This window comes from Serinus canaria, chromosome 2 (genome assembly GCF_022539315.1).
Source record: "Serinus canaria isolate serCan28SL12 chromosome 2, serCan2020, whole genome shotgun sequence".
NCBI lineage: Eukaryota > Metazoa > Chordata > Aves > Passeriformes > Fringillidae > Serinus > Serinus canaria.
This window is the reverse complement of record NC_066315.1, coordinates 47,572,505-47,600,370: the sequence shown is the minus strand read 5'-3', so window position 1 is coordinate 47,600,370 and position 27,866 is coordinate 47,572,505. Positions and strand designations below refer to the sequence as shown.

Below are 27,866 nucleotides of genomic sequence, written 5' to 3'. Positions count from 1 at the left end.
AGTTCAGTTTGCTATAGGTTTTTCATCTACTCTCAGTTTACATATTTAGCTCCTATTTCAAAGGAGCATTCAAGGTCTGATTTCCAATTTCTCTTGAAATTGAAAGGAAGTTAAGCACCCAGACTCTTCTTTTGTATGTGGCTATATATGCAGATTTTAAGGTTGCAGGTATTTTGTTGAAGAAATAATTTTATCCTTAATGAGACACACCCATGTGACAGGTTTTCACGTGGAAGTGCAAAGCCATCAAGTGCTTCTTTCTGAAAAAGATGTAGTATTTTGCTGAGCTTGCATTATTTTAATAATCGGAATTTTTGATTAATGAACGCAGGATTATTTTTGGATGTTGAAAGTCCTCTCTCTGTGTGATGCTTAATAAACAGAAAACAGCAAATAACACAGATTTGAACTCCTGTTGATTTCTGTTTCTTCTCAAGAAGGCCCTCTTTTTTTGTCCCACATCCAGAACTTCAAGTGCAGGAATAGAATTTCTTTTTAATGCAGTTTTGTTCTCCTTGGAACTTGCATGACTTATTTTTCAAGGTAGACAAGCCTATTTTTTCTGGCCAGACTTCATGCTTCAGCAAGGTGGCTATGAATACATGCAGCTTGACATGCAAGTTACCCAGCAGATGTTTTGCATCTATGTTCAGCCTGGTATGTCTTTTTAAACACACAAGACAGCTTTATACCTTGTGTTTGTGTTGATGATTAAAAGATGTTATGGTCCAAGGTCAGGAGAATAAATGAGGCTAAGGCAGCCTTTCCTAGACGAAGGTTCCAGTCATCTATACTGTTACATTTCTGCAGGTCCCTAGTATGAAAGTGTTATATCCCAGTGAAGCACTAAGTATGAAAGTGTTATATCCCAGTGAAAGTTTACCTGCCACCTGAAGGAGCTGCTGCACCAACAATAATTCATAAATGTCAGGGCTCCTAAAGAGGTGACAGAAATCTGGCAATTCGGGGCTCAGTCTGGACACATGGTTTTCCTCCTGCACGAGCAATTCATGGATGCCTGAAAACTGAGGCATTCAGGGGCACTTGGTTTAATGTGTGAGCAGTGCAGAGTTGCTGTGTCCATACACTGCCCCTGATGTGGGCCCTGTGGAGGCCTGGCAGATCTGGCTGCAATGCATCAAGACACATCTGGATTGCCACTAACAGAGGTGGGGTAGCACAGTGCTTTGGACACAGATTGTTGCTCTAAAAAGCACACTGTGCTTTGTATACTGTTGTAAATATTATTCGGCTCAGGACTTGCTGGGAGAAGATACTGAGAGTCCAAAATGGAAAAAGGCTAATCGAGTTGCCTCTCTCCTCCTGTTTTCCATGCATTCATGGCTTGGTTATTTACAGAAAGTAAAGTAAATGTATATTCTCAGAACTGAGTTTCATTTGGTGTAGGATGTTCCTGCTGTGCTAATGCAAACCAAGTAGCAGAGCAAACAGCAAAAACCAAAAGTACTCTAATAGATTAGAAAAAGAAAGAGGGACAGATTTTTTTTTCTTGTCTCCAGCCAAAGTTGGTTGTTTTGCTCCTTCAGTGCTACTTAAAATGACACAAGTGCAAAAACAATACTATTGTCCATGTATCAACATTTTAATGTGAGTTTTACAGGCAGCGAACAGCTTTTCCAAGCATAGGGCTGGCCTTTCTTCCTCCTAAAGGGAAACAATTCTTAGGTCTCAGCAAGCATCCAGAATTTGAAACAGTAGTTATGATTAAGTAGTGACTTGTAGCAGGAATACTGAAGAGATGTATTAAATTTTCTGGAAGGAACATATCAGACTTGAGACAGGGCTGCTGTAGTCTGTTACTTGGCTGCAGAGAGCAAGTAACTGTGGTCACACTGCACTTCAGTCTGTACTGCCTTGGGTACCTTTCATTTTGTCTGTGCTGGTGTTGGGGAATTGGAGGAAAATCCCTGAAGTTCTTACTTTCTGCATCAGCAGAAGACAGGTTTCTTCCCGGGAAGCTGGGTACATGGGCTGTGCAGCATGCTGGAGAATGCATGTTGCCAAATCTTACTGCACAGCTGTGTTGGCTCTGCACATGAGTGTGCAGCTTGTCATTGCCACACTGCAAAATAGCAGAGGTCGAACTTGGTTTTAATTAATGTGTCATTTGCTTGTGGCAGCTTGCAGTAAAAGGGAAGGTTATTAATGAAAAGCTGGACTCTAGACAGAGTTATGGAACCAGTTGTCAGGATCATCAACAGAGATTTAATTGGTAACCTGGAAAGAGCTTTCAGCATTATTGGTAACACTGAGCAGAAGAAAAAGGCATGTTTTTCTATATTGTGTTTTTCCACAAATCTAAACTAAAAGTTTCTCTTTTGAAACATTTGCCTTAAGCTTAGATATTTTTAGCCTGTACAGAATTTTTCTGGCAATGTCATTGTTTGAGCTTGGCGCAATGCCAGTGCCCCCACGAGAATACTTCTTTCCCTGGCATCCACTGTGAGATGTGATCAGAGACAGAACAGAGAAGGCTCCAACTTGAGGTTGAAAGGGAAAAAAAAAACTTTATTAACCTAAAACTACAAAGAAAAACACACAGAACACATAGAACACAAGATGAAAACCTTCCAAATTTCTCCTCCTTCCCCCCACCAAATTTCCAATTCCATCACCACCCTTTAGACAATCAATTCTCAGTTCCTCGAGAAGAGAAGAGTCCCTCTTGCACCACAGACTTCTCCAGGAAACAGTCGAAACTTCTCGTGTTTCTGTGTCACGTGTGGCACCGCCTGGAGAACATTTGCCATTGTGACCTCTTCCTTCCATGTCCAGTACTCTCACCACTGCACATGGATCAGAGCTGCTTCTAGGGTTTTTCCCTTTAAGGATACTTTGTCCAGTTCCAAAAAAGAGCACAGTCCCTCTCCTTTTGGGACACCTGTCCCCCCCAAATTTCACCCCCTGGGGCCGAGAGGTCTCTTGAACAGAGATCATCTTCCTCATCTTCCTCGTCTCCTTCGAAGACGGAGGGCACCACCACCACCCTCCTCACCCGTCGTCTCTGTTCACACACCTCCACATCACCGCACTCTCCTGGCTCTGAGCCATCGTCTCCCCCTAGAATGCAGTCTCTGTGTCACAGGAACACAAGTGGTTCTGCTGTGGCTGTACAAGAAAAGTCCAGCCAAAGGCCACTCCATCATCTCCTCCCACCTAGGATTCTTCTCAACATCCTCTCAATCTCATCAACTTCAGGAGGAATCAGCATTTGCAAGGTTTCCATCCTCCCCAGAAGGGTTAAAAGTCCCAGGCTCTGCCGGTTTGGTTCATGAACTCCCATGGCTGGCTTCTCTGCTGGGCACCCCCCCCTTCTCCTTCACGCCGGCCGCGCTATCACAGGCACGGGCTCTGGCTCTCTCTCCCTCTCTCCAGGGGGTGGGGGGCGGGAATGGGGGATGGCTGCCCGAAGCCTTGCAATGTTCTCCTCCACCCTTGGGCCCAGGCCTGGCCTACCTCCCTCCGGCCGCATGGCTCCCCTCTCCCCCTGCCCAGCTCGGAGCCGGGCAGGGAGGGTTTGCTCAGTTCCAAACCAGAACCCAAAAGGAAATTCCCCCGGGAGTTCACAGCTTTTAACCCCCTGTGTTCTCAGAGGCATATCCATGCCCTCAGTGGACAAACCAGGTTGCCAATATTAAAATCTGAACACCGATTGGCTTGACCACACCATCACAAAAAACTTCATTTCCTCTCAAACCACAACAGGTGAATATGAGAACTAGTTTCTTTGTTTTTTCCAAAGTTTTCTACACAAAAAATAGAATTGTTGAATGTTTTAATGCTGATTTATCATGTTTGTAATGTAATGACAAAGCATACATTTCAGTCATGTAAATATTGACAATAACCTTTGGTGACTTGTGCCAGCTGTAGACCCTGTGCCGCTGTGTTCTTTGATGGTATATGCTGTGCCTGGTTGATCATTTTCAGGTATTCACTGATTACTGGCATGTGGACAAGACTACCTTTTATCCGAATGCCTCTCTGAACCATGCTGACAGTTTTCTTTCTTACCTTTCCCTGTTTTCATGACAAGATGAAAATTCTCTGAATGATTGTGTTTGCAGATAGCAAGCTACGTGAACAAATTTGCCTCGGACATCTCCATCTTGCAACGATCGCTGGCAATCCTGGAATCGATGGTGCTCAATAGCCATGACCTGTACCAGAAGGTAGCCCAGGAGATCACAATTGGGCAGCTAATCCCACATCTGCAGGGGTGAGTGGCTTTGACTATTGCTTGATATGGTGGATATTTTTTCCCCCCCAAAAACAGCACAACATTTGGAGAAAAAACAGTACTATAAAGACCAGCAACCTCCTTTATGATTCCTGCCTCCACTACAAGTGACTGCATAACTGGTAACAATATTTCTGGAGTTGCCTGGGCGTTAGGTTTTATGGGTTTTTTGATTTTGGTTTTTTTTTTTTTGTTTGTTTGTTTTTCTATAAGCTACCTATGTAATTGGAAGGGTGGAATGAAGAGAAGAGCACCCTGTGGTAATGAAATGCTTAATTTGCATACAGATGGGGTTGTTTTGTTTGCCATACTCTGGGAAGTGTGTAAGACAAAAATTGCTCAACTTTTGCTGAATGTATACTTGAAAAGGGAAGGACTTTTTCTTAAATGTGAAGTGCTTAAATGGATGGGAGCTGCCTCTTGTAGCATAGAGTAACTTACTGTGCATAGTTATGCTTGTCTCCCACCTGGGACATTTTCAATGCACCTGAAAAGCTTCAATACCAGCAGGTTCATTTCCAGAAGCCTTTAGGGAAGATTCCTCTTCCTATCTCCAGCTGTTGTGCACCTGACAGAAACCAGTTATGAGACTCTTGCTATGATCAGTGCAGGGTCAATGGCAGTTCAAGGAGTTGTTCATTCTACCTTTTTTGAATTCTGAGTCTCCCTTCAGGACATCTTCTCTCTCTCAATAATGGAGAAAGCCAGGTCATGACCAACCTTGGTCACCTAACTTACATGGTTAACATGAAGTGCAAATAGCTCCTCCACTTCTACCTGCAAAAATGCAGCTGGAAGATCAATTTCTACAGCTCACGTGCATTTGTGTTCTTCTCTCACGTCTACAACATTGTTCCAAACAGGACAGACCAAGAAATCCAGACGTACACCATTGCAGTAATAAATGCACTCTTCCTTAAAGCACCGGATGACAAGAGGCAGGTAAGTTGATGGGGGCTGTATACCTGCGCATCTGTAGGAGAAAAAGTGTTTCATATATTCATACCTGCAGTTGTACCATCACACTTTTCCTGAACTTTATTCAAACTGAAACTAGTTCTGTTTTTTCATGCTGAAATATAATTCATTTTAATGGATCTACCTCCATCTTGCGCCAGTATTAGGAGGGATTAAGCATTCTTCCATGCTTTTGTAGTTCCCTGTGACCTCATATGAACCATATTGACTGTGGCTGACTGTAGTATTTATTGTACTGAACTCTTTGCCAGCACAGCTTGTAAACCCAGGCTGGTTTTTTGGTAGAATGTTTTCTCCCCAGATTTTTTATTAAGAAGTGTGTTTCTTTTGAAAACAAAAATATCTTGCTATGTAAGCATTTCATGACTTTTATAGTGTGCTATTTTAGTGCCAGATATCAGGAAATATTTCAAGATTGCTACTTGATGTTAAATGGGGATGGAATGTGAAGTGTTATGAAATAACGAAGTTTTATCCATGTTTATAAAGTTACTAGCCGATTAGTTACACTAATCTGTGTCAAAACAGATTTAGGCATTTATTCATTTAACATTTCTGTCACCAGGAACAGTGATGATAATTCTTGTGGTGACATACTGTTACTGTCCAGAACAAGTTCACTGAGAGTTGCTGATTAGTTCTGAAAAGGACTTTCCTTATGCTTATTTACATTTTTAAATGCTGGTGACTGTTTAAACAAACATCAAAGCCCTAATGAGGGTTTTTCAGGGGTGTTTGGTTGGTATTTTTGGGGTTTGTTTCTTTTTCTTAAAAATATTTTTGACACTGCAAACAGGGAAAGTAAACCCATGGTTTAATTAGCAAAAAAAGGCTTTTCCACTCCTCATCCCCTCTTTTTTTGTTCTTCCTCCAATACAGGCAAGAAGGCACCTAATAACTAAAAATTAGAATTAAAACTTTTCTTTCCATTTTGGCATAAATTTATAATAGATCCTTGTAAGAAACCAAAATATTTTGCTTTTTTGAATTTGTGAATAGTTGCCACTGTGTTTCTGTGAGAAGTATGACTTGTCATATTCAAAGTGGAGGAACAATGTCAGATGTAGATAAGACTTTAGTATTAATCAGCGGGCATGTGTTCCTTGAATGACAGTAACGTAGTGTATTGCCAGCAAGCAAAACTGTATGTTGCCAACAGTGGAACCACCTAGTGAGGCTGGCAGTGAGCCAGACAGACGTCACCTGTAGTACCTGCTGCTGTGACACAAAACTGTTAGTCATGGAGTTTATGATCATCAGGAGATAATGATCTGCTTTGGCTTTGAAGGATAATAGCTCTGACACTTGCAGAAATTTTTCCTCAGCCTTTAATAACCCAGAATGTGCAGTCAGAATGTATTCAGTTTCTCTTTATGTCTGTCTTGTGGTTAATTAGTAAACCATACAATAGAGAAGGTAGGTGTCCATTGCCTTCCAAATAGCATTAACAGATGGCACTTACTGAACTCTGTCTTTCTAAGACAGTGAACCGAGGTGATGAAGTCTCATGCAATTATCTGGTGATGGGCACTCAAAAGTTAATGTTCAGCACTCACTACTTAATATTGTTAGAAGTGAGAAGCTGCACCAAAACTCATATGACTTTGGGAACTTTGGCACCCTCTCTGCTGCCGACTTACAGGTATGATGTGGATGGCTGCTCTGCAATTAAGGAAGGGATTTAAATTGGCACTGCTGTCTGAATTCTTTCCCCTCACTTTTTCTCCCTGCCTTTCTGTTTCTGTAATGCAAAACCCAAGAAGTCCAAGATTTTTCTTTTTAATGAGGTCTCCCTGGTGGCTTTGCTTACTTTTCTTCTTCTGTCCCTGTCAAGGACCAAATCGTCTACAGAAACCTAGGTTATAATAAGAAAAGAAAATAAAAAAGTCTATTGGGAAAGAGCTGAGAGCTTGAGCATTGAAATGATACTATGAATGTTTGAAACACTTCTTTGGCATTTGTCTGCATTTTTTGCAGAGACATTGCTATGGGAAATAAGATGGCAAATTTGGTCAGATAATTCTTGTTCTCATCAGCTAGGACAGCACTTATATTAGAAGAGGCAGCTTATTAGCTGCTAATATAGCCTTTTTGGAGACAAAGTTAATTTTGATGCAATAATTGGTTTTTTGAGTGCTTGTTGCTTCAATCAATTTTAGTCCAGTGAAAAAACCCAGTATATCGATAACACCTTTTAAAATGATAGCTATAAGAAAGAAGTAACAATTTGATAATCTTCTAAAAAATAATTAGAAGAGTTTCCTTTATATTATTTTCTTTGAATTGAATGCAGAAATACCATCCTGTATTCTGTACCTGTTAATCTTTTGGCAGTGGTTACATAGTCTGTTCCAAGCAACATTGAAGTGTATCATGTGCCTGGCACTCCCCCTACAGCTCAGCTGCACATTTCTGGAAGAGATGGACCCATCTATATCATCCATTCCTTTCCTGTTATGTGGAATTGAAACCTGTGCAACCAGAAAAGGTTTCAACCTGAAGAGGAGTTTCTCATGTCTTTGGTCTTTCTTCCTTCTTTATCACTGCCATGTTCTGTTGCAGCACCCTTTACCGGGTATGAGGGAAAGAGTTCAACATCTCTAACTGCCTCTCATCTCAGAATAAGAATTATTTTCTTTTCTGAGCAAGTTCTCACCTAACCCTTGCTTTATTTACACTGCTTCTGCAGGGGTGTCTTAGTCATCCATCCTTCATATGTTTAATGTTACAGTCTCAGTTGTTATGTCTTATGGGGATTTTTTTAATAAATAAAAGTGACTAGCATTTATTCTGCATTAGTCTTCAGCTCTCACAAAGTTCAGCAGGTATGCCCTGCATGTGCAAGCATATCTCTCATTAACAAACACAGATACACACATTTCTATACTGATGGAAAAGCTCATGGAACTTAAAAATAGGGCATGCTCTTGTAGGTATGGTTAAGATTAGACTCTTATGCTTGGTAAGTGTAAAATATTCCCTACCATGCATTGTAGAACAGTTTGCAGCATAGACAGTTGGGATCAGCTGCTTAAGAGCTAAAGGATCACATCCACCTCGATGGTGATTTCAGACAGGTCTAGAAAGACAAGTTAATTTAAAACAAAAGAGTGGAGCAATGTCAACATCGCTACTAAAATACAGGGGAGAATGATCATTTGTTATAATGAAACAGTACTGAGTTGCAGGCTGATTTATTGAATGGAAGTTAGAGCACTTGATTTTAAAACAGCTGAAATATCAACGTAAATAAACGTTTTATTTGACATCTTGTTCTAAAGTCCTGGCTGGCTTCCAGTCCGTGCTTTCTTCTGTATTGTTTATGGGGTAAGGTTGTGCTTGAACAAGCATGTAAATATTCTCTTGAACTCACAGAGGTCTCTTCTGAAGTCTTTCACCATGGGTTTTGGATCACCAAAGCCCTCAGCGTGTGATGTACTTTTAACTATCTTGATCTCTCTTCTCATGGTATTTTGACTTTTTGAACTTCAAATAATGCATACAATCCTAAAGCTGATATGCTGCTTCCTTTCAATTATAAGTAACAATGCAGAAATATAAGACCATTTAAGCCAGTGTGTTTTTCTAGCTATGACATGAAAATACCTGCTTCTGGCTATTTTTTTTAATTTTTTTTTTTTTTACCTTATCAGGAAATGGCAAACATTTTGGCACAAAAGCAGCTTCGTTCCATCATCTTAACTGTAAGTATATGGTTGTGAAAGTTACTGTTGAGTAGGAGAGAGAAAAGATGACTCCATTTTTGGTGTTTATAGGTCTTAATAAATTTTAATTGCCTTTGTATTTTGATATGTTTTTAAGCCTTATAATACAGAAGATAAGGTTTGAATGGTGGTTGAATAGGTTCAAAACTGCTTTTTGGAATGGTTATTTTCCAAGTCAGAAATTGTGATTCTTCATGAAAATACAGTATTAAACACTCCCTGTGTTTTTTGGTTCTCTTGATTATTCTGCATTGATTGACACAATTCATCATGACTTGTACACAAGAAGCATGAATTAAAGCTAATGAAATAGTTAATGAATATAATATTGAAGACCTGCATCTGCTATCATGAAAAATCAGGGATTTTGCCTTTGATGTTTGAATAGATTGCATCTTCAATGGAATGAGGGAAAACCTTTCTCTGCAGTGAGTGTAAACGAACCAAACAACAAACAGACAACCCCTCACACTTTCTCAATTGCTATCATAATTTCACGGCATATAAAACCCCCAGAGTTTATTTCAGAAGGCCCGTTTTTACACTGTTTGAGTTTTTTAGAAGTTTGGAACAATCATTAGGATAATTATTTATTTATTGCCATAAAATGCTCCAATGCCTTTTGGCAGACAGATTCTTTTATTCTCTGGAACTGTCCAACATCTGTTGACATGTCCAGCTCCTATTTGATGACTCTTTTCTTATGTCCTTTGCTGTGTTTAGAGGTCTGGGTCTGTTTCCCATATAAAACTACTTGGTGTTTTTGGCACACCAAGGTTTTTTAAATTGTCCAACAGTTTTGTGTTTGCTTTTTGAATGGGATAATTCTGCATGTATAGGACATCATAAACTAATGTATTTCTCAGCAGTATTCCTCATACAGATTGGAATTGTCTAGTAGAGGCAGGATTGTGGTGTGATGCTGACTCCCTGTTGAGCCCTGCTATTCTATTCACTGTATTCTCTGGCTGTGTTTGCAGCCTGAATACTTTTGTGCTCAGACAGCTACTCTCTTAAATATTTTCTTAATATATATAATCTCTTGATAAAAACAAATAAAATACAGAGCTCTAAAGCTCTTGGGATGGAATTATTTTTTTCTTTGAAGTGACTTCTCAGCACTGTTTTTTTTTAAATTCTACTTCTCAGTATATGCACAGACCCTATGTAGTGTAAACTCCTGTCTCCTTAAGTTATTTAAACAGTATCTGAATCAGTAGTCCTAGTCCTGGTTTTATTTTAAGGGGTGGGGGTGGGTTTTGTGTTTGAGGTTTTCTTGGCTTTTTGGGTTTGGTTTTTTTCATTTCTGAAGTACAGATACACTATTGCATAGCAAGCACATACTTAGGAATGGAAACCCCTGACTGCACACACTGCAATTTTCTGATTCACCAAAGCCTGTCTCTCTTCCTTTGCAGCATGTTATCAGGGCACAGAGGGCCATCAATAATGAAATGGCACACCAGCTATATGTTCTCCAAGTACTTACCTTTAATCTTCTGGAAGACAGAATGATGACAAAAATGGATCCACAAGACCAAGTAAGCATCTGGCATGATCTGGTCTTAGCAGGAAGACAGCAACTTCTCATGTACCTAAAGCTCTTCATGGAGGAATAAAAACACTTGCTAGGAACATTTACATAAGTCATTCATTTTCTCTGTCTGTGAAGTTGGGTTATGTATTTTGGTAGTAAGATGCATTAGGTATTTCATTCCTTGTGCAAAAGTACAAAATGGCCAGGCAGTTCTCCTTATCATGTAGTTCCACAAACTGAATTTTCTGTCTTCCTGAGCAGAAACTCTGAGCAGCTGTCTAGTATTTGTTCCTTTGCTCTTCTCCAAAGCACTATGGTCCTTCCTAAAAGTACTTCTGTAGAGCAAAATTAAATGTTGGCATGGAAAATCTCTGGCATGCTAGAGTTGAAGTTAAATTGTGTAACAAAAAACCCTGGTTTTGTTGCTGGGAACCTATAAAGTACTTCATTTGTTTATTGCTCACTGTGGGCAGACATTGACTTTGATATTGTTCATTGTGCAAAAATTGACACTCCCCTAAGATATTCAAGAGATTTAAACACAGGGTCAATGAGCTGTAGGAATGATGTGTTTTGTTTCTTTAATTTTTGTGGCCTTCATTTAGGCCCTGTACAAGGAAGAACCTGATTTCATTTTTAAGCTGAAGTTATCTTAAGACTTGCTAATAGTTTGGAGAAGAGAAGGTGGGAGAGTGAGACAGTAATAAACATAAGTAACATCATGCTGTAGGATTTTATGCTTCCTAAGTTTGACATGGAAAATTTTGACTCTTGGGATTGTACATGCAGTAAATTAGTGCATATCTCCATAGAGAGTGACTAACACAGTGTTGTTAATATTGCTGGTAGTGTGGTTATCACTGTCTTGGGACATTTCCAGCTGCAGTAATTCCTCTCCTGCCTATTTCTGCAGTAGCAAAAATGGATAGTTACCACAATAAATGCAGAGTGCTGAGTCATTTTGTGTTCAGATCCAGCAAGGTGCTTAAGTACCAGCTTAATCACCAGCTTAATTTGAAATGTGTGTGATCTCTTGGCTGTGGTTAAAATTGTGAAGGCAGAGGCCTTGCTAACATGGGTCCTGCTTCTGGAAGTCAAAACTTAAGTACCCCATGTGTGAATCTCATAAATGTGAGGACTTTTAAATGTGGGAACCATGAGGTCATTCTTGCTGACTGTCTCTCCAAGTGTGAAGTAGGGAATTTAGACACAGAAGCTTTGGGCAGTGTGCAGGAATACTGTGTTTTGAAACATCTTTTGTGATATTGTTTAATTAAGTGAGAGATCAGTTGTTTTAACCAATTTTTTAACCTTGTTCTGACATAGGCTCAACGGGATATCATATTTGAACTCAGAAGAATTGCATTTGATGCCGAATCTGAACCTAACAACAGCAGTGGCAGCATGGAGAAAAGGAAATCTATGTACACTCGAGACTATAAAAAACTTGGATTTATTGTGAGTATTTTTGTGTGGTAGTCCACTGAAAGGGGGTGTATGCATCCATTATAGTACATCTTTTCATTAGTCTCTTCTTTACTTGCTCTTCTGTCTATTTCCTAAAAAGGAATAACTTTCCTCCCCTTCCCCAGAAACCCTGCTAACTCCAAGTGACAGCTTTAGCAGAAGCCAGGCTAATGGAATGGATGCTATAAATTCTTTACATGGGATAGGCAAGGAAGCAGAGGTAGTGGAGTAGCCCTGTATGTTAGGGAGTGTTTTGACTGCCCTGAGCTTGGTAATGGTGACAATAGGATTGAGTGTTTATGGGTAAGGACCAGGAAGAAGGTCAGTGATGTAGATTTCATGGTGGGGGTCTGTTACAGGCCATCCAAACAGGATAAAGAAGCAAGCAAAATATTCCACAAACATCTGGGACAAGTCTCAAGATCTTGTCTTGTAACACTTGTTCTCACAAGGCACTTTGAATGTACCTGCTGTCAGCTGGAAATATGATACAGGAGAGAGGAAACATTCTAGGAGATTCCTGGAGTGTGTGGAGGATAATTGAGGCCAACTGTATGAGGTTAAGTAAAAGTGCTGGGTCCTGCAACCCTGTGCAATGATCCATACCTGGGGAAGTGTGTCTGGAAGGCTGCTCAGAGGAAAAGAACCAGGGGGTGTTGGTCAACAGCTGGCTGAACGTGAGCCAGCATGTGCCCAGATGGTGAAGAAGGCCAATGGCATCCTGGCCTGGATCAGCAATAGTGTGGCCAGCAGGAGCAGGGCAGTGATTGTGCCCCTGTACTCAGCACTGGTGAGGCCACACCTCGAGTACTGTGTTCAGTAAGAAGGAGACTGAGGTGCTGGAATTTGTCCAGAGAAGGGTAACAAAGCAGGTGAAGGGTCTGGAGCACAAGGCTGGTGAGGAGCAGCTGAGGTAGCTGGGAGTATTTAGCCTGGAGAAAAGCAGGCTCAGGAGAGACATCATTGCTCCCTACAACTCCCTAGAACTCCATGGAAGGAGTGTAGTAGCCCTGTGGGGGTCAGTCTCTTCTCCCAAATAGCAAGTTACAAGACAAATAGTTTTAGATTGGATATTTCATAAAATTTTTTCATGGAATGGGATGTCAAGCATTGGAGCACGCTGCCCAAGGAAGTGGTTGAGTCATGGACCCTGGAGGTACTTAAAAGATGTGTAGATGTGGCTCTTAGGGACATAGATTGGTGGTGATCATAGCACAGTTGGAATCAATTATTTCAGAGGTCTTTTCCAACCTAAATAATTCCATGATTCTAGCTGGAAGTAATAACTACCTGAAGTTTAAGCATGTAGTTTTGCATGACATGGCACCATTAGAATCTAACTTTTAATGATAACTTGAATGAACAGGCATTGCCTAATGGATCTCTGACAGCCCTGTAAAGTCACTGTAGTTTGTTAGCAATAATATGGATTTATGAGCACAATAAATCTGAGTTATGTCTCTATGGACTCACTTGTGTTTTGTTTGCTTAGAGTCCTTCAGTCTGTGAGTAGGGGATGCAGAATCTCTTCTACCCTGACTTAGATGAATTGGAGTTCTGGGCTTGCCAACAAAACCCTGTTGGGTAGAAGAGCATGATCTGGCTGAACTGTTGCACACATTTATAGTAACTTATAATGTGTATTTTCCCCCTCTAGAAACAGAGCGTGCACATGTACAGTGAATTTATATCTTGATTTATTGCTTACTCTAAGTTAGTTTGCAGTTTTCTTTCTCCTTAGGTAAAATGGTATGCTTCATATCTCCTGTGATCCATTACTGTCCTGTTGGCCTAGCAGATACACACTGAATATTGTGCAGCAGCCACAGTTACAGACAGAGAGGTTTTCAGCACTCTTGGTGCAAACTGAAGCTTCCTGTGCAGTTAGAGTGCTCTGCCCAGCTCTGTGGCACAGGGCTCAATTCTCCCAAAACCACAAAGGAACTGGGTAGAGCTTTCTGTTAGCTTTCTGATAGCTCTTTTCATTACTGATGAATGAGGAAAGAATTACCACAGTGCTGTTGTATCTGTAAGGAGTAATCAAGTAAATAGATGGGAAGGGAGGAACTTGTCATTTTTGGGTTGCAAGCATGATAGCAAAACTAGTGCTTTGAAGGAGCCTTTGAAGCTCAGTGTGAGGGGTTTTTTTTTGTTGACTCATCCCTCAGCTTCATTACTCCCATTTGAAGCTGTTCATTGGGAAGCCTAGTGAAAACACTCTGGCAGTTGTCAAGGGTAACTGCAGCACTGTTTACAATTTGATTATGATAGCCTTTCAAAAGGGGATTGGGAGCAAAGTTTAGGGGGGAATGGGAACTGGGATTAAAGCAGTGAAGAAAATGTAGGGAAGCATAGTGGGAGATAAGAAGCAATATGTGAAAGTAAGCTGTGAAAGAAGCACCATAGTGAGAGCCCTAATGGGGGACAGGTTATTCTATTAGCAGTATGGTGAGGCAAAGTGCAAATTATAAAAATGTCAACAGTGAACTGTGAGGAGAGTTATTCTACTTTTGTACAGAAGCTTTACTTTGAGCTAAGAGTCCAGGTGACACTGCAGGTACAACATTTTTAATAGCTGAAGAGGAGTATTACCTTCCCCACAGGGCTGGGAAACGGAGCAGGGCCCCTTGTGAAATCTGGCTGCTCATCTTCAGCCTCATACATGGGAAGTGTTCTGGCTCCCAGCTACCTTTGCCCCATCTGCTTCTTTTCCATAAAATGTCTTCAGTGCTTTCATCAGCTGCAGGTAGAGAGTGGCATTAGCAAACTGATCATGATCTGAACAGTGTGAGGTTTGTCTCCCCTCTGCTTCAGCTGTGAGGCACAAGAAACCTGCCAAACAAGAGTCTGACTTGGAATGCCGTCATCATTCCACTGGTGTTGATGGTCAGGAAGCCAATTTCTTTAGCTGATTAAATATTCATTTCAAGGAAGAAAGTAAAACCATATCTGGCTATTAAGTTGTTCCTGGACTGCTTGTTCTCCTTCTGTATGGGAATTGCAAGAATTCTGTTTATTTTTCTCAGCCACATCAAAAAGCCTTGCCCCCCTACAAATGTAATGTGAAAAAGAGACAAAGCCGAGACATGGTTTCAGAAGCTTACAATGTAGTTTGTAAAACTGCATAGTTAGAAATTTACATTCAGCTAAAGCAACCACAGGACCTTACCCGATGGTTGTGATGACCTAGTAAAGAGATTTTTATATGAGACAGTTGTGAGATTTATTGAAATGCTGATGACTACAAGAAAAGTGACCCAATTAGGAGATCTGGGATACATTCCACCCCATTGAATTATTTATTATTTTCTGAGTCAATAGCAAATTAAATAGCCTGAATAGTCCCCCTTGTATTTGAGTACACTTAATTCCTATAATTGAGGTGGAAAATAGTTACAAGAAACCTCATAATCCTGTATATTTTCATCATAATTCTTGAAACAGCACTACTGTCATTGAGATGTTGTAATGAATGTGTTTGTTTATAGGCAGCTGTGAACAAATAATAAGAAACTTAACATGTTGGAAAAAGCAACTCCAATAATCTCACACCGGAATGGTTTTTCTCAAGTTTTCAGTGTTTAGAGCTTCTGAGGATTTTTTGTTTGTTTGTTTTGATGTGATTTTCTTCATTTAAATATAAATGGTTTGTATAAACGAAAAAAGCCAACATGGAAAGTGAGCGATTCCATAATTTTGCTGTGCTATACTGGAATTTGCTAGTGTAGCAAAATTAAATGTGGATTAATGAAGGAGATATGAAATCAGTTAGGAACTGTCTGATAGAAGGTGACAAGTTAAAGGGAAATTGAGAATGGTGGGATATTCTTTAAAAGTCAGGCATGGGCTTGACTTTCAGGATGTTTGTGGTGGTAGCCTAAGAAAGTTAACATGTTCTGAAGAAATGTGATGGAAGAATCACCATGTCTTTCACAAATTAGATGACCTTTTGGATTACAGAAACAGAAATAATGTCATTTTATGCAATCATACAGAGAACAATGGTGTTCATTTAGGACCCCTGGCAAGAATTTAATCTGCAGGCAAGTATCTTGTCTGTGGGAAAAGATAAGAGAGACTGTGTAATGTAGACACAAAAAAAGTTGAATGTTTAGCTAGTATTTATCTGGAAATATATTTTCAAAACATATGAACTCTTGAGGCCATTTTTTGCATTTCTTAGACATCATTCATATATAGAACATTATATTATTTCAGTAAACTCTGTAGTGGCTTGTGGAGTGACTGAATGCAGGTTGTGTGCAGAGGGTGAGGCTCCTGCAGTGATGAGGGAGATGTCCTACAAGAGTTGACTTAGAAAGATTGCCTTTTTAGCCAGTCAGCCTGAATGCTGTGGAAATCTCAAGTGTGTGTGCCAATGCTGAGGGAGGAGGCCATGTGTAAGGTAAAAGCCAGTGATGGCAATTCCTTTGTTGGAAAGAGTTTTAATTGGAATGCTGGGGACGAAATTTGCCACAACTTTAAATGTGGAGATCAAATAATTATAAAAATGTTTATATATTTCACAATGGTGGGTCCAGGAAAAAAAGCACATGAGGACTGTGTGAAAGGAAAAAAACACCAACAACCAAGGTAGCTTAGAGCAGTCTGAAGTAAGACATGAATAATTATATAGATGACTTAAATGCCTGCATAGCTGATTTGCTAAACATTGCAAAAACTTACTAATATGAGGAGAAGCAGCACCAAGGATTTGGTGCTGCTTCTCCTCATATTAGTAAGTTTTCCACTTTTGGAGGATTTGTCCAAAACGTTTTGGAAAGAAGCTTCAAAAACAGTTGCAAGTTAGCTAAAGCATGCCTTAGGCAAAATACAGGCCTGAGGAGCTTCTAAGATTCCTTTCAGACTTGTATTTTTTTCTCTTCTTTATGGCTCAGATGAGCAGCTACTTAGTTTTATCTTAAGCTACTTATCTTTAATCTACTTTATCTTAGGTCTTTTATCTTTATCTTTTTCAAAAATCCCTTGTTGTACAGCACAGTATCCAAGTAGCACTTTGATGATAAGAACTAAGAGTTTTCTCATAGGTTCTTCTGTGGTGTTTCTCATTGTCTCAGAATAGTTCATGAGCTGACTGTCCACGGTAACCTCCTTGACATCCTGATATATTCCCCAGAGGGAATTCCCTCCTTGACTCTGCCAAAAGGAGGTTATTGGGAAAATAATTTCTAATAATGTAATTAATACCTTGTAATCATTACCTGCAAGAGGCACAAACTCAAATGACTCCAGCCTTTAGTTGCTGTTCTCTTCAACCTACCTAGTAGAGCTCTGGTGTGTGTAATTTCCGCGTGCTCGCTTGGCAGTTTCTTTTCCGCCTCTCTCATTTTCATGGCATTCTCTGTGTCCCACCCCCACCCCAGGATTTCAGAGTGAAAGACTAAGTTTAAGCTTTGGGAAAACATGGGGGAAATGTGTTGTTTTAGTGTTTGTTTTCACTTTTCAAATCTGTTTTTGTTGGCAGCAAATTGAGTTGACTTTACAGAAGTGAAGTCTGTTTTGCCCATGATGGAACAGTCTCCATCCTTATCTTGGCCAGTGAGCTTTTCCATCCTTTTCCTGCCCTTGCTCTGTTGAAGAGGGGAGTAGGTGAGCAGTTGGGTGTGTGCATGGCTGCTGGCCAGGGCTGACACACCACACCTCCTTTCTGTGTTTTGCTAACTCCCTCTTTAGGCTGTTTCTGGGTTTTTTCACTGAGCTTTGGTAGTTTGGAGGTTCCCTGTGCTGTGCTATCACGCTTTGCTTTCCAGCTTCTTAGCTTCTCTGGCCTTTCTCTCTCAATTTCTTTCCCTAGTCTTTGGTTTTGAGTTCCCACTCCCCTTGGGCTCTTTGTTCTATTTTGATATCCAGCTGGATCTATCTCCTTCCAGCATGTCTGATCACTCATCATCATTCATTCATTCATTCATTCATTCATTCATTCATTCATTCATTCATTCATTCATTCATTCATTCATTCATTCATTCATTCATTCATTCATTCATTCATTCATTCATTCATTCTCCCTGAATTTCCTTTTTTACATCCTCACTCTCTCCTTGTGAGGTGGTTCTCCTCTGGATTTTCCCTAGTGTCCCTCTCTCCACCTCTTCCTCTAACACTGTTCCTCCATCAGTATGAAGCCTGCTTAGTCATTTCCAACTTTTGCACTAAAAGTTGTCAGGACTTTCTAAAGACAGACACAAATTGCATTTCTCTTGTGTTTTATTTTCAGAAATGGATGGACTAGGTTTAGGCACATGGACCAAATATTAATCTTTGTCTCAGTGTGAAAATTTCACTTGCCTAATAAATGCTGTCCAAGACATTAAAAACTGGGCACATCATCTAGAAATAGGAAGTGTTTGCCATAGTAATAATAGTCAACACAATGAGCCCCACCTCTTAACTGATCTATAGGCAAAATGCTTTTTTTTTTTTTTTTTTTTTTTTTTTTTTTTTTTTTTTTTTTTTGCACCATAAGGTGTGGGGTTCTGACTCAAATAGTTTTACCACAGTTCAAGTATTTTTTTTTCTAAAGGTAGGGTGCTACCTTTTGCTTGTCATTCTAGGCTGTGAAATAGTTGCAACCTAGTTTTGAACAATTTAACTTCAATTGTTGATATATTGCAACCTACCATTCATGACAAATTATTTGACTGAAGATTTGAGTCACAGGTTTGCTGGAGATGATGTGTGTGTATTCAAAAAAAGTTAAAAAGTTCAGATTTGCAGTGATAGAAAGTGAGTAGATAAAGAATTAGGTTGTTATGTGATGATCATTCAACCTTTATTATTGACAGGCAGAAAATAAAGAGTCAAAGTGAAGTCATGCAGTGAAATGGCAGTGCACAATTCTAGGTAATTTGCATGGTGTGGATGAGTGGTAGTCAATTAAGCAGTAGATTGAGTTGGGCTCTAAAGTTAACACAGGGCAAGACTGGGATGGAGTTGGGATGCCAAACCCTGCAGGAGTATGACCAGCCACTAAATTCTATGGAGTTACTGTCAGCTGGATCTCTGAAGCCTCCTGGTTCCAGCTAATCATCTGGATTAATGGTACCAGTTTGCCAGTCTAGGGAGGATAAAACTTTCCTAGGAGAGTGGGTGAGAGGGAGATGGACAGAAGCAAACACCATGTGATGCATTTACTTAGCTATTCTTGTTGAAGACCTGAGGATGTTCATCCTTTTTCTTCCTAAAAAAAAAGGAAAGCCTGAATATTTGAAGTCTTGCAATGTTATGAGTTGTAGGACCGTGAAAGCCCTGAACAGGAAGCTGAGACTTTGTGATTTGAGACTGAAATCTGGAACTGGTCTAAAATGCTGAAAAGCTCATCACAAAGATTGTGAGCTGTTGTCTGCAGCTATTTAGTTCCCATCTCCCTGTTATTTCCTTTGGCAGATTATACTCTACCAAAGTGGAGATTATAGGATTTTATCATTTGGGAAAGCTTTTCAACTATAATAAAAACAATGAATCCTTACATTTAGATTTTCCTGTTGGCTTTGGCAGTGGCAGAGGAACATTTTTAGAACAATGTTGCATATGTGCCAAACTAGATCTGATCCTTTTAAAATTTAGACCTGATCCTTTTTAAATTTTAGATTGATAAAATTTAATCACTGGCTTAATGGTAGAACAGCATAGATGACAGATTGTCTGTACTACTGAAAGCTATTAGTAGCTTTCCATCCACCTCCACTCTTCCTACTCCTACAACCCTCTCTTTCTCTATCTACTATTTCAAAACTTGTGAAATCACTTGTTGCTGTGGAAAAAACCCAATTCTGAACAGATTTTGTTTTGCTGAGCTTTTGTTTTGCCAGACCTTCTGGTCAGTTGCCATATTGCTTTATGTAAATATGGCTCCTTCTAAAGTAAAACCCTTTGTCATTTAGTAGTGTTGGCTAATAAAAAAGCACCTTTCAGCACAGCAAAATCCATGTCTTACAGCGCTCTGCCAGAAAGGAGATTCTTCTTGTCCTCTCCTCTCATTGTAATACATAGTTTTCATAAGATTTGAGTATCCTTTTATTTAGCAGAGTTAAATTCGCAGATGATAGGTCCAGGTAAAAAAAGCCCCCAGGTTCTGCCCTTTGCCATTGAAATTCGCCTGATGTTGGACCAGTGGGATAAGACAGGACTTGGATTTCTCCTCTTGGAGAAATTTGGATTTCTCCTCTTGTTTTTACATTTACGACCACCAGAGGTTGCTCTTCTCCACTCTTTGTGAGCTTCATTCTCCTGTCATTTCGTTTTGAAGCTAAAATCTTTCAGTAGCTCTCATATAAATGAGCCATTACTGATTTATTCTTCCAGGTAAGTTTTGGAAAATGAAAACTAATCATGCATATTTATTTCTTGGTGTTAAGAAAGAAGGTAGTTGTAATAGTGACTGTCACTGTCAGTATTTGATAATCTTTTAAGTAATGAGACAGAGATGAATATTCATATGACTGTATTTTCATTCACAAACACTTATTTGGAAATGTTTTAGACAAAATACAGTTCTTTAATTTCTATTTTCACAGAGTAACTTTTACCTGTGTAATCCTCTGGCTGTGTACAGGAGTATCACAAGAACATGATGTAATTAATCACTGGAAATAACAGCCCAGAACCTCAAGTAATATTGACCTTAAAACAGTGAAAACATCTCAGTTGATGTGAATGTTTGAAATGCTTGTGAATTTTATTAATATTGTGTGGACTGCCTTGGTTTCTGCCCTAGCACTCCTGCACTTCTTTTAAGCCTTTTCACTCACAAATTCCTGACTTTGGCACTCATCTCTCACTATTCTCTACTTACCCTCTCTTTCCACTCCACTCCTGGTTTGCTTTTCTTCCTGTAAGCTTGGAAGGTGGGGCCAGGGAATGCTCAGGAGAGGCAACATCTTCAGAAAAAGTGTGTTCCAAAGAGATTTGTTAAATTCAGTTAATCCTAAGTATTTATAATGCAGCCAAATGCAGCCCATGTTCAAAAGGAATTTCAAACAAGAGCAAGTCTTTAGAAGTTTTCCTTGCATAGAATGAGTGGGCTAGGATTTTGACAAACAATTACATAAAAATTGATTTGGTTAGAGCGATGTAGTGCTTAATAAAGCATTCCTAAAAATGGTTAAATTATTGCTAAAACTTGCTAAGGCTTTTGCACAGAAAGAAAATTCTAGGTATTCTGTTCTAACGCTTTAAAATAATTTTAAAGTATCTGAAATTAAAGTTTAAAAATGGAAAGTGACAGACAAGTTGAACTGCAGGTGGCACAACCAGATTTACCAGTTATTTAGATATTTTCCTCAAGTTTCCCTTTGCTTTTGACATCTTGCTTTCCTGATGTTTCTGTGAACATTGCTGCTTGATAGATGTCAGGCAGAGCAACCACAAGAAAGGTGCTGAAGGCTCTGTGAGAAAGGTGAGCAAAACACATTAAGTAAAAGTAAAGAAAAAGAGAATGGAAGTGTAAAGATCTATAAATGAACTGATGAGGATATTAAAGATGTAACTAATGAATTTATTTGTCTATACTGGCATTTGGAGGAGCTGCAATCTGCAAGCCAGTTGTTAATTCTACAGTTAATTTTTCTGAATCTATATGGAGATAACTCAATCTGAAAATTGACTTTTTAAGTTTGTTTTTTAAAAGTAAACTTAAAAAGAAAACCAAAACCACAAAGGCTCCATTTCACTAGTTGAAGTCTTCACTTTGCTTGTTGAAAAACAAAGGATTGTTTTAATTTATTAGATGAATCTTTTAGATTGTTTTACAGTATGAAGCTCAATGTGGAAATCTCACAGAAGGTTTTCTAACTAAATACTTAGATCTTCTCTTTACCGTAATACTGAATGTCTGTCAGGATTGTTTTTCTTTAAAATTCACCTACAGATAGAAATACTTGGTTTCCCTGCTGTATATGGCTTGATATTTTTTGTAGTACATTGGAATCTCATTTTAAAAGAAATCTGGTAACTGAAGTGTAATATTTGGCTGCAGAGGGCACCAGTATCACACCAGATGTCAGCTGCTCGCCAAAGTTTTTCAACAGCTTGCTTTCATGGACACAATCTTTTCAGCCTTAGAAATGTAGAAATAACTGTTCTGGCTGTAAATTCCCATTTCTCAGTTGAATGCCAGCAGATGTTTGATGTTTAGGCTAAGGGGTTACTTAATTTGGCTTGCATGTTATGGTTTGTTATACAGTGCACTGTAAATATTTTCCTTTCTGGCACTTACTGGTGAGATATTTTATCCTCCCCAAAATATCCTCCTGTGTTCTGAGTGTTTTTCAGCCTTGTGTAGGTTCTCTTGCAGTCTGGGACTTTTAGTTTTGGTAGGATTTTGTTTTGTTTTGGTTTGGTTTTGTTTGTTTGTTTGTGGTGAGTTTTTGTTTGTTTGTTTGTTTTTGATCTGACAGGAGTTTTTACGAATCTGTAAAAGACAAGATTTTGTAAATGTAGTTCTAGATCTAATCAGAAAAACTTACATTTGATGCCAACTCAGAGTATGCTCTGCAAATGTGAGCATTAGCAGTAAATCTCTTTTCAAACCTGAGAGGAAAAAATCCAGAAATCCCTCAAGTTTACTCTCATGCTTGGTGCTGTTAGGTGACCTGTTGGGATCTTTCCCATAAGCAGACTTTCTTAGTTCTAAGCTACTGTTTGCCATAAACAAAGAATTCCATATTTCCATGCCATGGCATGTGTTTGGTGCTAGGCTGTGGAAATGCAGGGCTGTGCTGAAAAGAGGATTCCTGTGGGTAGGATGGAGCACTCCCTGCTGAGGTTTGCAACTCGGCAAAGTTGCACTCCTCACACTGACACTTTGATGTGCTGAGATGTTCAAGTCAGTGTGTGGTGGTGGGAGACATCTCCTCTGTAATAATTCGGAGCAGGGCAGGCCCCAGGGTTAGTGTTTGAGCCACAAATCTCTTCATTGAGCCCCTGGACCACTCTGAGCAGAGTAAGGATGTGTGGGCGGATGCCTGCTAGGCACAAGCAGGGGAGCAGCCTGGTTGCCTGTAGCAGCGTGGGGTTTAGATGGGAGATGCTGCTACCTACTTCCCAATAAGCATCTCCTATGGAAAAGCCACTTGGGTCCAAGCTCAGGCAAAGCAATCAAGTCCTCACACTACATGTGCCATGGCTAGCTCAGTAAAGAGAGGCTGAAGGGCCTTTTGTATGATAAATTCTAGTGAATGTTTATTCCAGCATGCCGAAGGGAAATCAGGGACAAAACATCAAGCCATGTGCTGTGCACAGGCTGAAGTAGGGGTCAGTGGCCAATGTTCTGAGGGCACGGGGATGGTGCAAAGGGCAGGGCAAAGGGCGCTGGGCCACAGGGAAGACAGGGCCGGCCACCAGGGATACCACAACCAATGAGGGAACAGGAAAAGGAGAAATCGCTAGAATTTGGGACATATGGGGAAAGGAACTGGGATGGATGCAAGGCTCCGTGGGGGAGCTTCTCTTTCAGCCTAGGTGGAGACTCTATGGTGTATTCCTCCAAGACCAGGCCCTGGGGATTTCCCTAAAGGGTTCAAAGGATTCCACAGTTGCCCTATGTGTCAGTGAGGGTGCAACCCCCGCCAAGAGAGAGGGGAAATCTCCTCTGGCCACAGGGGCAGATGCTGTTGGAGGACATCACATCTTCTCAGCCAAGTGTGATTGCAGTGTGAAATAAATATGCAAGGATGACTGAAAAGCCTGAGAATTATCTGTAAATTCCAAAGACAGGGCAATTTTTCTTCATTGTCAGACTGCTGTCTGCGGATCCTGGGTGCTAACAGAAGCATACAAGAGAATTACTGCTGTTTGGAGGCATGAGGGTTTAAATGACTTGGACAAAACTTGAGGAACTTTTTTCTTATTAAGGAAAATGGGTTATGTTGTAACCAGGAAAGGCAGACCTGATGACATCTGTGCAGTAGAGAATTACTAATTTTGTATAAATTTGGTGCCGTTCATCTGAGCTGACACACACAGGATGAGGTCCCTGGGTCAGATTCATCTTTATAGCGACCAATGAGAGAGACCACAAAATCCGTATGTTAAAGCTGCTGTTGTTGTTTACCATACAGCTGCATGTGATTTCCTAGGACTACTTGTCTGGAGCTATGGGCATCTAGCAACTTGAACACTGGTAAAATTAATAAACCAGCCTTTTACCATATGCAGCTGAATTCCTCTTAGCTTTAGTCCTTCCAGAGGAGAACAGATTTAAAAGGAAGGGAAAAAAAGTCTTGATGGGCCACTGAGCTTCTTTGACCTTTCAGTATCACTTCAGCAATGAAGTTAAAACTAACCAGAATGAAATATCTAAGATCGTGTGTCTGTGTGGCTCTGTATAACATCATTCCTTTTGTGTTTTGATTTTTAATTATTTATTTCATGATTTTGTACTTATTATATGTATGAGTTGAAGGAATTATGCTTTAAATCATTTTCTTAATGAAGATAGTTGTTTTGAGAAGGGGGGGTAAAAGGCTGATATTTTACTATTTGTACTTTTCCCCATATTTTCAATTGCAAACTTGTAAAAAATAAGCATTAAAGTCTTTGTGATTTGAAAAAGCATGCTTCTCTTGAAGAAAATTCACTAACAAATGCAAATGTGCTAATTTAAAATCAGTCACAATGGAGTACTACATTTCTGGTTGGTTTTTTTCTTTTATATATATACTATTTATGGTTTCACTGAATAGTTTTCTTTGCCATGTGCATCCCAGTTAAGAACTGGTGGGGGCAGGCAAGCTCCATGGATTTGAATGTCATCGGGCTGAATAATTTGTTTCTTAACAGAAGAATTATTTTCTGACCCCTTCACTAGGAGATGGATGGACCTTGGATGTCTTTCTCTGGATATTATGTACCATGTCTCAGGAATTGCACACACACACAAAAAAAGGGAACCATCCCCCACAAAACTGGTCAGATATAATGACATCTGAATTCTTTTGTTGTGTTGGCTTTGTCTCTTTCACAAGACTTGGCTTAGATAGATGATTCTAGACAAACCCCTGCTTAATACTAAATGATGATAGTTTTGTGAAACGGTGTAAATTCAATTTAATGTAATTACAGCAAATATTTAGGTTTATGAAGTTTTTTACTGTATGCATGCATGTAAACACATATGTGTGTTACTTACATGTGCTTATTGCTTTTTTCCTCCTTGTCTCATTTCTCATGGGGTTTTTTTGCATGTTGTAATATTTAAAGTATAGTAAATAGCATAGGACACAAAGTATTTTGATTTTCTTCACTTACAAAGAGCTACAAACATTCTTTTTCAATATGAGATTTCATTAACTGAGGCCTGAGAATAAATTCAAAGACAAGGGAGAAATGCACCTTTTCTAAAAAAACAAATTAATAAATAAATCAACAGATTGTTTTAAAATAACCAATTTATTTCCCCAAATTAAAAACACTTTCATATCTGAATTCTGAATATTTTGGTAGTTAAATGTAGTCCACTTGTTACACAGCCCCCATATAAAATCATAGAATAGTAGAGATATGTCTTCTTTTAAAAATTACTTATTTTTAAAAAAAAAATCTCCCTACATTTTGTTGCAGCTGCATCCTCTTTATGACATTTGTGTGGAGGAGAATGAAGGCAGAGCAGAACAGTACCCAGACATACAACACATATCAGCATTTTGCAGAGCCCAACTCTAGTCAGAAGAGCTTCACATTCCTGGAGAGGGAGGCAAAGAAAAATGGAACTGAAATTCAAAGGAACTGAAATTCTTTAGTGAATGGATCCAGCAGTTTTTTAATCTTTGTAATGTGTTTTGGGGATTTTTTGGTTGTATACTTTTTTAATTACCTTGCTGTTGAGGACAGATGAGGGTATCCTACAGAACGGACATTGGTTATTGCTGATTTAAGGCAGAATATAAACTCAAAGGTTTTAGGAAGGATTGGTCTTGTATTCCAAACCTGTCCCTGACATCTACAGAGCGTGGCTGCTTTCCTCCAGCAGGGGAAAGGTTTGACTGTAGAGGTGGTAATTTTGTACTTGGGAATGTCCATCCAAAAGTAGCTAAAATATCACATATGTTGACAGCTCCTTTGCTGTAGATTAGTTTTCATCTTATCCTCTGCAATTATCAGAAGCTTGACTTGGTCACAGGTAATAAAATAAGTGTCAGTGGGTGAACCACAGAGCTCCTAAATGGTAGCTGGCTTTTTCACCCAGCTCTGCAGGTCCCTATGCCTGACTGCAAAGGCCATTCCAGTTCTGTTTTCCAGAGCTCTGGGACAGAATTTTCCATTTTAAATTTGGACAGCTGTTGTATCTGGCTGCCAAGCAGCCAGTAGATTCACAGGGATTATTCTTTTTGAAGTGGGGTTTTCTCAGACATAGGGCTAACTTCTCTTCACTGTATTTGAACTCAATACAGCCTGGGCCTTTCCTTCTGCATATGACAGAGGTTTGACCAGCTTGCTTGAAGAGGAAAATCACAAAACCTTTCTACAGAAATATCTAAAGGGAGAGCAGGATCTGTCCCAGCCTACCTCGTGATGCTTGGCATTGAGTTCAGACTCCTTTCCAAGCTCTCTGTTCTCAAAGCAGCGTGGTTTGTAGAGATGCACGGATGTCCCCAGCCACCACTGCCATTGGTAGTCATGAAATTCCAAGACAACTCTAATTCACTGCTCAAATGGAGTGGCAATCTTCTTGTTCTGTGGTTGTGCCTACCATAGTACACAAGCATCATATCTTTTTCTGGACATGATAGCTGCTGCAGCAGGAAGGTATTCAGAATTTCACTCTTCAGTGATGACATGGGAAAGAAGCCACTTCAGCACAAAAGTGGCTGCTTCACAGAAGTGGCCCCCCTGTAGATGCACATCCTCAGGAAATAATCTTCCTCTAATGATTATTTTTACTTGACTGACTTTGATTTTACTTTTTTGCTTATAATTTAAGCAATTTTTCTTTAAAAGGAAATACAACTGAAAGTTGTTTCAATTAATGCACCTTAAATTTCAGAAGCGAATGTTATGTCAAAAAGTTTAGATAAAACTGCCCAGAGTGTAACCAAAACAATCAAATATATGCTCTCATAGTAGTCTAAGGCTTAAAAAACTCCAAGTAGCCCAAGAGTTGGCACAATTTGGTTTTGAACTTATCATTTTACTTAAGAAAAAGGTGTAGAGATTCTTCTTTTTTCTTATTGATAGGCAATGTAGCTCATTTGTTTGGAGCTTATGCTGAAATATATATGTACACTCATGAACTGTTTTGTATCTTTTCCTTAAGTTTTGTAAAAAACATCTGTTGAAGAGCTCTGAATTTCTCCTGAATTATGGAGCCATTATGCTTAAATAATGAGTGGAAGTCACAATCTTACTGAACAGGCATTAAATTTTCCCAAACTCAAAAAAAGCTTTTCTTGACAAAATTAGGAACCCTAAGTCTAACTAATTGACACATTTGATAGGAGGCACAGAGATAAAATTGCTGAGGTAGTTTTTGGGTCTTGTGGGTATGACTTCTGTCTAGTCACAAACATTTAATCTGTGTTCATTTGCAGTGTAGATGGATTAATTTCTTTGGCTTGCTGTTCCCGCTAGTACTGCTCACACTGTTTTCTCACATAGCTGTCTTCTTGCTAGCTTGATATTTCTCCTGCTGGGCAAGAGGAGAATTCATGCCTTAGTGTCTATCTGTGTGGGGAGGGCAAACAGCTTTAATGACATTGGTAAAATTAAAGCAATCATCTCCCAGAACATTCCTAAGTCATAAAAAAGCCCGTATTTATAACAGTAGTTCTTTTGAGGTTGGGGGTGCTGTGTGCCAGTTCTTCCCTGTGTACTTCATCAGTGTTGTAGTTTAAACAATACAAAAGTGGCTTGCTGGCCAGAAGGTGGGTAATATGTTCCATT

At 39.5% G+C, this 27,866-nt stretch overlaps 1 protein-coding gene across 4 annotated transcripts in view; it reads left to right on the top strand.

The window, feature by feature from the left end:
* The window catches only part of ELMO1 (engulfment and cell motility 1), a 304,600-nt gene that overhangs the window by 109,306 nt on the left and 167,428 nt on the right, over positions 1-27,866 (top strand). For all 4 annotated transcript variants that reach the window (XM_030231869.2, XM_050971394.1, XM_050971395.1 and 1 more), the window contains 5 exons: positions 4,089-4,240; positions 5,125-5,203; positions 8,893-8,943; positions 10,383-10,505; positions 11,828-11,959. In XM_030231869.2, coding sequence (XP_030087729.1) covers positions 4,089-4,240; positions 5,125-5,203; positions 8,893-8,943; positions 10,383-10,505; positions 11,828-11,959 — 537 coding nt within the window. The remainder of the gene's footprint in view (positions 1-4,088; positions 4,241-5,124; positions 5,204-8,892; positions 8,944-10,382; positions 10,506-11,827; positions 11,960-27,866) is intronic.